At 39.5% G+C, this 11,399-nt stretch overlaps 1 protein-coding gene across 1 annotated transcript; it reads right to left on the bottom strand.

Annotated features, from left to right (window-relative positions):
* Positions 1-6,515: 6,515 nt before the first annotated feature.
* HAMP (hepcidin antimicrobial peptide) lies at positions 6,516-11,127 on the bottom strand. Its single transcript, XM_073657619.1, has 3 exons — positions 10,969-11,127; positions 10,195-10,257; positions 6,516-6,981 (listed from the first exon to the last, which is right to left on the bottom strand). The coding sequence occupies exons 1-3, from the start codon at positions 11,044-11,046 to the stop codon at positions 6,880-6,882; spliced, it is 243 nt and encodes an 80-aa protein (XP_073513720.1). The 5' UTR covers positions 11,047-11,127; the 3' UTR covers positions 6,516-6,879.
* Between the last annotated feature and the right edge of the window lie 272 nt (positions 11,128-11,399).

Here is an 11,399-nt window from a genome sequence, read left to right as displayed (position 1 = left end):
TGCTGAATCACAGAAATTCAAAGGATTCCTCTCCGCAGATATCTCCTCCAGACATTTATCTATAAAGATGGATGCACTTGTGGATATTTAGGGTTTACAGCTCTCAGAATTGGGGTGGTCTCCCAGAGCGGCGGGATTCCTGCAATGTCAGAGACCTCCCGCACAGGTTGTTCCCACGGTGTGTCCGTCCCTGTAGCCTCTCCTTACCATATAAAATAGATAAAACCTGCAAAATGTAGAAGAATGTTTAGATCAGTTTAGACTAGTTTCAAGGTTACCGATAATAAGGGGGCACCCTGCTGGCACAGTTTATGAGGGGGCACTCTCTGGCACTGTATATGTGGGAAAACTCTGCCAGCTCTATTTAAAAGAGGACTCTTCTGACACTGTTTATGAGGGGACACTGTGGACACTGTTTATAAGTTGACTGTTGTCACTGTATATGAAGGGCACTCTTCTGGCACTGTTTGAGGAGACACTTTGCTGGCATTGTATATGAGTGTACACTCTGCTGGCTCTGTATATGAGGGTGCACTCTTCTGACACTGTTTATAAGGGGACACTCTTCTGGCACTGTTTGAGGAGGCACTCTTCTGGCACTGTTTGAGGAGGCACTCTTCTGGCACTGTTTATAAAAGGACACTCTGCTGCCATTATTTATGATAAGGCACTATTCTGGCATTGCTTTTGAGGGACACTCTGCTGGCACAGTTTATGCGGAGGCATTCTGCCAGTGCTATATATGAGAAGGCACTGTTTATGAGGAGGCACTGTTTATGAAGAGACACTCTTCTGGCACTGTATATGAAGAGACACTCTTCTGGCACTGTATATGAGGAGACACTCTTCTGGCACTGTATATGAAGAGACACTCTTCTGGCACTGTATATGAAGAGACACTCTTCTGGCACTGTATATGAAGAGACACTCTTCTGGCACTGTATATGAGGAGACACTCTTCTGGCATTGTATATGAGGAGACACTCTTCTAGCACTGTATATGAAGAGACACTTCTGGCACTGTATATGAGGAGGCGCTCTTCTGGCACTGTATATGAGGAGGCACTCTTCTGGCACTGTATATGAAGAGACACTCTTCTGGCACTGTATATGAAGAGACACTCTTCTGGCACTGTATATGAAGAGACACTCTTCTGGCACTGTATATGAGGAGACACTCTTCTGGCACTGTATATGAAGAGACACTCTTCTGGCACTGTATATGAGGAGACACTCTTCTGGCACTGTATGTGAGGAGACACTCTTCTGGCACTGTATATGAAGAGACACTCTTCTGGCACTGTATATGAGGAGGCGCTCTTCTGGCACTGTATATGAGGAGGCGCTCTTCTGGCACTGTATATGAGGAGGCGTTCTTCTGACACTATATGAGGAGGCACTCTGCCGGCGCTGTATATGAGGAGGTGCTCTTCAGCCACTGTATATGAGGAGACACTCTTCTGGCACTGTATATGAGGAGACACTCTTCTGGCACTGTATATGAGGAGACACTCTGCTGCCATTATTTATGAGAAGGCACTATTCTGGCATTGTTTTTGAGGGACACTCTGCTGGCACAGTTTATGCGAGGACATTCTGCCGGCGCTGTATATGAGGAGGCACTGTTTATGAGGAGGCACTCTTCTGGCACTGCATATGAAGAGACACTCTTTTGGCACTGTATATGAAGAGACACTCTTCTGGCACTGTATATGAGGAGACACTCTTCTGGCACTGTATATGAAGAGACACTCTTCTGGCACTGTATATGAAGAGACACACTTCTGGCACTGTATATGAGGAGACACTCTTCTGCCACTGTATATGAGGAGGCATTCTTCTGACACTATATGAGGAGGCACTCTGCCGGCACGGTATATGAGGAGGTGCTCTTCAGCCACTGTATATGAGGAGACATTGTTCTGGCACTGTATATGAAGAGACACTCTTCTGGCACTGTATATGAAGAGACACTCTTCTGGCACTGTATATGAGGAGGCGCTCTTCTGGCACTGTATATGAGGAGACATTCTTCTGGCACTATATGAGGAGGCACTCTGCCGGCGCTGTATATGAGGAGACACTCTTCTGACACTGTATATGAGGAGACACTCTTCTGGCACTGTATATGAGGAGGCGCTCTTCTGATACTGTATATGAGGAGGCACTCTGCCGGCGCTGTATATGAGGAGGCGCTCTTCAGCCACTGTATATGAGGAGACACTCTTCTGGCACTGTATATGAGGAGACACTCTTCTGGCACTGTATATGAGGAGACACTCTTCTGGCACTGTATATGAGGAGGCACTCTTCTGACACTATATGAGGAGACATTCTTCTGACACTGTATATGAGGAGGCACTTTTCTGATACTGTATATGAGGAGGCACTCTGCCGGTGCTGCATATGAGGAGGCGCTCTTCAGCCACTGTATATGAGGAGACACTCTTCTGGCACTGTATATGAGGAGACACTCTTCTGGCACTGTATATGAGGAGGCACTCTTCTGACACTATATGAGGAGACATTCTTCTGACACTGTATATGAGGAGGCACTTTTCTGATACTGTATATGAGGAGGCACTCTGCCGGTGCTGCATATGAGGAGGCGCTCTTCAGCCACTGTATATGAGGAGACACTCTTCTGGCACTGTATATGAGGAGACACTCTTCTGGCACTGTATATGAGGAGACATTCTTCTGGCACTATATGAGGAGGCACTCTGCCGGCGCTGTATATGAGGAGACACTCTTCTGACACTGTATATGAGGAGACACTCTTCTGGCACTGTATATGAGGAGGCGCTCTTCTGATACTGTATATGAGGAGGCACTCTGCCGGCGCTGTATATGAGGAGGCGCTCTTCAGCCACTGTATATGAGGAGACACTCTTCTGGCACTGTATATGAGGAGACACTCTTCTGGCACTGTATATGAGGAGGCACTCTTCTGACACTATATGAGGAGACATTCTTCTGACACTGTATATGAGGAGGCACTTTTCTGATACTGTATATGAGGAGGCACTCTGCCGGTGCTGCATATGAGGAGGCGCTCTTCAGCCACTGTATATGAGGAGACACTCTTCTGGCACTGTATATGAGGAGACACTCTGCTGCCATTATTTATGAGAAGGCACTATTCTGGCATTGTTTTTGAGGGACACTCTGCTGGCACAGTTTATGCGAGGACATTCTGCCGGCGCTGTATATGAGGAGGCACTGTTTATGAGGAGGCACTCTTCTGGCACTGTTTATGAAGAGACACTCTTCTGGCACTGTATATGAAGAGACACTCTTCTGGCACTGTATATGAGGAGACACTCTTCTGGCACTGTATATGAAGAGACACTCTTCTGGCACTGTATATGAAGAGACACTCTTCTGGCACTGTATATGAAGAGACACACTTCTGGCACTGTATATGAGGAGACACTCTTCTGGCACTGTATATGAGGAGACATTCTTCTGCCACTGTATATGAGGAGGCGTTCTTCTGACACTATATGAGGAGGCACTCTGCCGGCGCGGTATATGAGGAGGTGCTCTTCAGCCACTGTATATGAGGAGACACTCTTCTGGCACTGTATGTGAGGAGACACTCTACTGGCACTGTATATGAAGAGACACTCTTCTGGCACTGTATATGAGGAGGCGCTCTTCTGGCACTGTATATGAGGAGGCGCTCTTCTGGCACTGTATATGAGGAGGCGTTCTTCTGACACTATATGAAGAGGCACTCTGCCGGCGCTGTATATGAGGAGGTGCTCTTCAGCCACTGTATATGAGGAGACACTCTTCTGGCACTGTATATGAGGAGACACTCTTCTGGCACTGTATATGAGGAGACACTCTGCTGCCATTATTTATGAGAAGGCACTATTCTGGCATTGTTTTTGAGGGACACTCTGCTGGCACAGTTTATGCGAGGACATTCTGCCGGCGCTGTATATGAGGAGGCACTGTTTATGAGGAGGCACTCTTCTGGCACTGCATATGAAGAGACACTCTTTTGGCACTGTATATGAAGAGACACTCTTCTGGCACTGTATATGAGGAGACACTCTTCTGGCACTGTATATGAAGAGACACTCTTCTGGCACTGTATATGAAGAGACACACTTCTGGCACTGTATATGAAGAGACACTCTTCTGCCACTGTATATGAGGAGGCATTCTTCTGACACTATATGAGGAGGCACTCTGCCGGCGCGGTATATGAGGAGGTGCTCTTCAGCCACTGTATATGAGGAGACATTGTTCTGGCACTGTATATGAAGAGACACTCTTCTGGCACTGTATATGAAGAGACACTCTTCTGGCACTGTATATGAGGAGACACTCTTCTGGCACTGTATATGAAGAGACACTCTTCTGGCACTGTATATGAAGAGACACTCTACTGGCACTGTATATGAAGAGACACACTTCTGGCACTGTATATGAGGAGACACTCTTCTGGCACTGTATATGAGGAGACATTCTTCTGCCACTGTATATGAGGAGGCGTTCTTCTGACACTATATGAGGAGGCACTCTGCCGGCGCGGTATATGAGGAGGTGCTCTTCAGCCACTGTATATGAGGAGACACTCTTCTGGCACTGTATATGAAGAGACACTCTTCTGGCACTGTATATGAAGAGACACTCTTCTGGCACTGTATATGAGGAGGCGCTCTTCTGGCACTGTATATGAGGAGACATTCTTCTGCCACTGTATATGAGGAGGCGTTCTTCTGGCACTATATGAGGAGGCACTCTACCGGTGCTATATATGAGGAGACACTCTTCTGGCACTGTATATGAGGAGGCGCTCTTCTGATACTGTATATGAGGAGGCACTCTGCCGGCGCTGTATATGAGGAGGCGCTCTCCAGCCACTGTATATGAGGAGACACTCTTCTGGCACTGTATATGATTAGACACTCTTCTGGCACTGTATATGAGGAGGCGCTCTTCTGACACTATATGAGGAGACATTCTTCTGACACTGTATATGAGGAGGCACTTTTCTGATACTGTATATGAGGAGGCACTCTGCCGGCGCTGCATATGAGGAGGCTCTTCAGCCACTGTATATGAGGAGACACTCTTCTGGCACTGTATATGAGGAGACACTCTTCTGGCACTGTATATGAGGAGGCGCTCTTCTGACACTATATGAGGAGGCACTCTTCTGACACTGTATATGAGGAGGCACTCTTCTGACACTGTATCTGAGGAGGCACTCTTCTGATACTGTATATGAGGCACTCTGCCGACGCTGTATATAAGGAGGCACTCTTCTGATACTGCATATGTGAGGCACTCTTCTGACACTGTATATGAGGCACTCATCTGGCACTGTATATGAGGAGGCAGTCTTCTGGCACTGTTTATGAGGAGGCAGTCTTTTGACACTGTATATGAGGAGGCACTCTTCTGGCACTGTTTTAGAGGAGGTATTATGCTGGCACTGTTTATAAGGGGACACTGTACTATGGTATTATACCAGCCCTGTCCAAAATTTGGTCCACAACTCTAGTTAACGATACTGGTGCAGAGGTGATCACCTTCCTGAAGATGGCGCTCCAGCATTCCTGGTCAGTCTGCATTCATTAAAGGACAGGTCAGGGTTACGGCATCTGCAGTATGTAGACAATATATTTTACTGCTCACAGGTGCGTCCTGAAATATAACCCCGGGGGGGCCACAGCTGTAAATAACATGCAAATCCCCCGCCCTTCATTATCCAAAGAACAGCAGTGTCTTAACACTATAGCACATAATGGTTGGTTATCTAACTATAGGCTTAAGGGAATATACTGGACAATCGCATACATGGCAATTCCCTAATATATTGTTATCAGCGATGCCCCTAGTGGTCTAAATCAGCTTGACAGGAATATGAAAACTATATGGATTCTTGCAATTTCCTGAGTTTTGCATGGGATAATTTTTTGTAGAGACATCCAGGTTGATATCTGTGTGGCCCCCGGGTGCCCAGCTCTTGTCTGCGGCCATGATTGCACTGCACTCGGGATGTTTCGCTCCTTTGTTGACTGATCCCATCTGCAAACATCGTGTGAATGAACCCTTATTGACACATTTCATGGAGACTAGATTGTCCCCTTGGCACAGGTGGTGTCGCCATTGCCAAAAAAAACAGAGCACCTTTATAGGACTACAACTCTCAGCATAGGCTGTAAAAAGATAGGCAGGGCTCTGGTTTTAGGTGCTTAGACTGGGATCTAGGACCCTATAAAGACCCCGTTCTGCAGATACTGAGCCCCTAATACCCCATAGACTAGTGCAGCCTCATTTTTTTGTTAGTGACTGATTAGTTATTATTACCCTATACCATAGCGCCCTATATCTAGAATAGTTTTCAGCCTAAGCTTCCTGGTTCATGAATCTAATTTCAAATCTGCAGTAAAGACTGACATGCTATAAAGAGCAATGTGAGGTAGGAGGAGGGGGTGACACTTCTTCTGATGACCGTCCTCTATTACTATACATTATTAAAACGCAAGAAATCTATAAAACATCAGCTTTATTATCTATAGAAAAATATAATACAGAAAGGTGAGACAATATATACACACACATATATAAAGAGATGGGCGAGGAGCAGCACAGATATAGGGTTACCCTCCTTCACGCTGCCGCCCGCTAATATCCATCTCTCAGCTAATAAATCAGTTAGTTATAAGGAGGTAAGAGATGTAGCAGAGCTGATCCGGTCTTTGATCTGGTTTGCAGTCCTGTGCAAACATCGGCTACACAATGTGACATCACTGTGAGATCTGGCACAGGACAAAATCAGCTAAGAAGCTCAGCTCTGCCGATTCCGTGTCCTGAGGTTGGAGGGTCCCGACCACTTCTGGGGGGGCGGCAGCTCTATGTCCGGCAGCAGTAGCCGCATTGCTTGTTTTTGCAGCAGTTGCAGCAATAAGAGCAGATGGACAATACAGTGTGACGCCTCCTGCGGATATAAGGGGCCTGCAAGAGAGAGCAAGAAAGGGAGGAGATGTCACCGTATAGAACGTTCCATCAATGGATGTGATCATCATATCAGTAATAATCTAATCGGCCTGTAAGTGAGGAGGGAACACGCAGAAGATACAAACTGTCTATTATCTATCTATTATCTATATACTATCTATCTATTATCTATTATCTATCTATTATCTATATACTATCTATCTATTATCTATCTATTATCTATCATCTATATATTATCTATTATCTATCTATTATCTGTCTATTATCTATCTATTATCTATCATCTATAATCTATCTATTATCTATATACTATCTATCTATTATCTATTATCTATCATCTATCTATTATCTATCTATTATCTATCTATTATCTATCTATTATCTATTATCTATCTATAATCTATCTATTATCTATATACTATCTATCTATTATCTATCTATTATCTATCATCTATCTATTATCTATCTATTATCTGTCTATTATCTATCTATTATCTATCTATTATCTATCTATTATCTATCTATCTATTATCTATCTATTATCTATCATCTATCTATTATCTATCTATTATCTATTATCCATCTATTATCTATATATTATCTATCTATTATCTATCTATCATCTATCTATTATCCATCTATTATCTATCTATCTATCTACCTATCTATCTATTATCTATCATCTATCTATCATCTATCTATTATCTATCTATTATCTATTATCTATCTACCTATCTATCTATTATCTATCATCTATCTATCATCTATCTATTATTTATCTATTATCTATCTATTATCTATCTATCTATCATCTATCTATTATCTATCTATCTATTATCTATTATCTATCTATTTACCTATCTATCTATTATCTATCATCTATCTATCATCTATCTATCATCTATCTATTATCTATCTATTATCTATCATCCATCTATTATTTATCTATTATCTATTATCTATCTATTATCTATCATCTATTATCCATCTATTATTTATCTATTATCTATCTATCTATTATCTATCATCTATCTATTATCTATCTATTATCTATCATCTATTATCTATCTATTATTTATCTATTATCTATTACCTATCTATTATCTATCATCTATCTATCTATTATCTATCATCTATTATCTATCTATTATCTATCTATTATCTGTCTATTATCTATCTATCTATTATCTATCTATTATCTATCTATTATCTGTCTATTATCTATCTATCTATTATCTATCTATTATCTGTCTATTATCTATCTATTATCTATCTATTATCTATTATCTATCTATTATCTATCTATTATCTGTCTATTATCTATTAATCTATTATCTATCAATTATCTATCTATCATCTATTATCTGTCTATTATCTATCTATTATCTAGCTATCATCTATTATCTATCTATCTATCTATCTATCATCTATCTATTATCTGTCTATTATCTATTATCTATCTATTATCTAGCTATCATATATTATCTATCTATTATCTATCTATTATCTGTCTATTATCTATTAATCTATTATCTATCAATTATCTATCTATCATCTATTATCTGTCTATTATCTATTATCTATCTATTATCTAGCTATCATCTATTATCTATCTATTATCTGTCTATTATCTATCTATTATCTATATACTATCTATCTATCTATTATCTATCTATTATCTGTATATTATCTATTATCTATCTATTATCTATCTATTATCTATCTATTATCTGTCTATTATCTATCTATCTATTATCTATCTATTATCTATCTATCTATCTATCTATTCTCTATCTATCTATTATCTACACGTATCTATTATCTATCTATTATCTATCATCTATTATCTATCTATTATTTATCTATTATCTATTACCTATCTATTATCTATCATCTATCTATCTATTATCTATCATCTATTATCTATCTATTATCTATCTATTATCTGTCTATTATCTATCTATCTATTATCTATCTATTATCTGTCTATTATCTATCTATCTATTATCTATCTATTATCTGTCTATTATCTATCTATTATCTATCTATTATCTATCTATTATCTATCTATTATCTGTCTATTATCTATTAATCTATTATCTATCAATTATCTATCTATCATCTATTATCTGTCTATTATCTATCTATTATCTAGCTATCATCTATTATCTATCTATCTATCTATCATCTATCTATTATCTGTCTATTATCTATTATCTATCTATTATCTAGCTATCATATATTATCTATCTATTATCTATCTATTATCTGTCTATTATCTATTAATCTATTATCTATCAATTATCTATCATCTATTATCTGTCTATTATCTATTATCTATCTATTATCTAGCTATCATCTATTATCTATCTATTATCTGTCTATTATCTATCTATTATCTATATACTATCTATCTATCTATTATCTATCTATTATCTGTATATTATCTATTATCTATCTATTATCTATCTATTATCTGTCTATTATCTATCTATCTATTATCTATCTATCTATCTATTATCTATCTATTATCTATCTATCTATCTATCTATTCTCTATCTATCTATTATCTACACGTATCTATTATCTATCTATTTTTTTCCCCATATATTTTTTAAATGTTCTCAATTGTACACTGAACTTGGCGCAAAATAAAAAGGATATGAGAACCGTCTGACGGGCAGTCGGTCTCCAGTCTCCAGACAGAGGGGAAAGACAGATTATAAGGCCACATTCACATTATCAGATTTGTTCAGTATTTTACATCTATATTTGTAAGCAAAAATCAGGAGTGGGTGAGAAATGCAGAAGTGGTGACGAGTTTCTATTATACTTTCCCTATGATTGTTCTCTCCTTATTTAGCTTACAAATACTGATGTAAAATAATGTGACCGAGAAAGATTGTCAGTAGATTGCAAGAGATGTCAGATATCGGGAAACTAGGAAAATATCACATTGTTCAACACAAACACAATCAGTGACTGCCTTAAAGTAAAGGGAAAAAAGTGCTATTTGTAGGTTATGTCAGCTCCAAAATACCTATATATATATACACTGTATATTCACCATAACATAGAGGTAGCAAATGTTACAAATTAGTAGTAGTAAATTGGGAAATTTAGTGCACGTGAAATTAGACAAGTTGCTACAATAAGTGTAAAAGGACTGAGATGTGATTAGTGATCACTACGTGGTTGGATGAGACTCACCAGTACTCCGGGTTCCTCTGTCTGGTGCATGGCGAGACGGTCTGCAGAATCCATGATCTCATTCTGCAATAAAAGTGATAACATAATAAATTTATAGATATGTCGCAGATTTGGACACAGGATATCTACAACTATCTAAAAGCTTCCTTTGGTTCTTTTTGAAGCATGAATATAGATATGTCATATATCACAGCTTCAAGTTTGCTAGACAATGACTCAAAGTTTACAAAAAGCACCTCTTAAAGGGACAGCTTCACTTAAAGGGGAGTTCCACTTTGACATTTTTTTGCTTAAACATATAGAGCTAGGCATATGTAACAACTTACTAATATACATTCATTACCTATAATGCTGCCTTTACGTTTTGTAGCTATTTAAAAAGAGGTCTGATTCCAAAACCATGTTTTTTACTGACTATCATGACTTATGAATCTGCTTTACACATAAAAATATGCCAAAATAAGTCACATGACTTAATTTTTGACAATAAGTGTCCATGTGACTTATTTTAACTCATTACTAAGGGTAAAGGGAGCATAATAAGTAATAATATCATATTAGTAAATTGTTACCTAAGTCAGTCTCTATGTGTTAAGTGTAAAAAAATCGAAAAGTAGAGTTGCCCTTTAAGTGAAGCTGTCTCTTAAAATGAAGTAATACATAGCTCTATGACTAAGGGGAACAACATAGATACAATAGAGAGGACATTAAGACTTAAATTACAGTGGAATAGGTGCAAAATAGAGATTCCCTTTAAGTTGAATACTGACTTACCCCTCTTACAGAGGCGCCGAGCCCCTGGTGGATGAGCAGGGAGAGGATGAGGAGGAGGCAGAGAGTAAAGGACTTCATGTTCTCTGTGTCTGGAGATGAAGGCTGTGTGTGCTCTGCAGGTCTCTGATGCTGCTCCACCTGCACAGACACAGCTGTATTTATGGACAGTGTCCAGCGCAGAGGTCACAGCAGAGGTCACGTCTCTGATAATCCCTGGCGCCTTCTATTTGTCTGTTTATTTCTTTACTGGAAAAAAGCAGATTTCCAAATTCTCACCTGCTGTTCCGGTGTCTGTTACATTGGGAAACATTGGAAAGTTCTAGGGGCTGAGGTTATTTTATACACAGTCATTGCTAGGAAGGGGTCAGTGCATCGCAGGTTCTGGGAACGACACATTATAGATATAATAACAGTCATAACAACAAGACAAA

Source organism: Phyllobates terribilis, unplaced genomic scaffold, assembly GCF_046119375.1.
Source record: "Phyllobates terribilis strain yellow unplaced genomic scaffold, ASM4611937v1 Scaffold_12__6_contigs__length_324123572, whole genome shotgun sequence".
Taxonomy (NCBI): Eukaryota; Metazoa; Chordata; class Amphibia; order Anura; family Dendrobatidae; genus Phyllobates; species Phyllobates terribilis.
This window is presented reverse-complemented; position numbering and strand designations above follow the sequence as displayed.

Bases quoted from the DNA above. Each gene is read 5' to 3' on its own strand.
- HAMP (XM_073657619.1), bottom strand. From the start codon at position 11,046: ATGAAGTCCTTTACTCTCTGCCTCCTCCTCATCCTCTCCCTGCTCATC. The intron at 10,258-10,968 runs GTAAGTCAGTAT...CTTTTATTGCAG, and splicing joins TCGGCGCCTCTGTAAGAGGG to AATGAGATCATGGATTCTGC. The intron at 6,982-10,194 runs GTGAGTCTCATC...TCTCTCTTGCAG, and splicing joins CAGAGGAACCCGGAGTACTG to GCCCCTTATATCCGCAGGAG.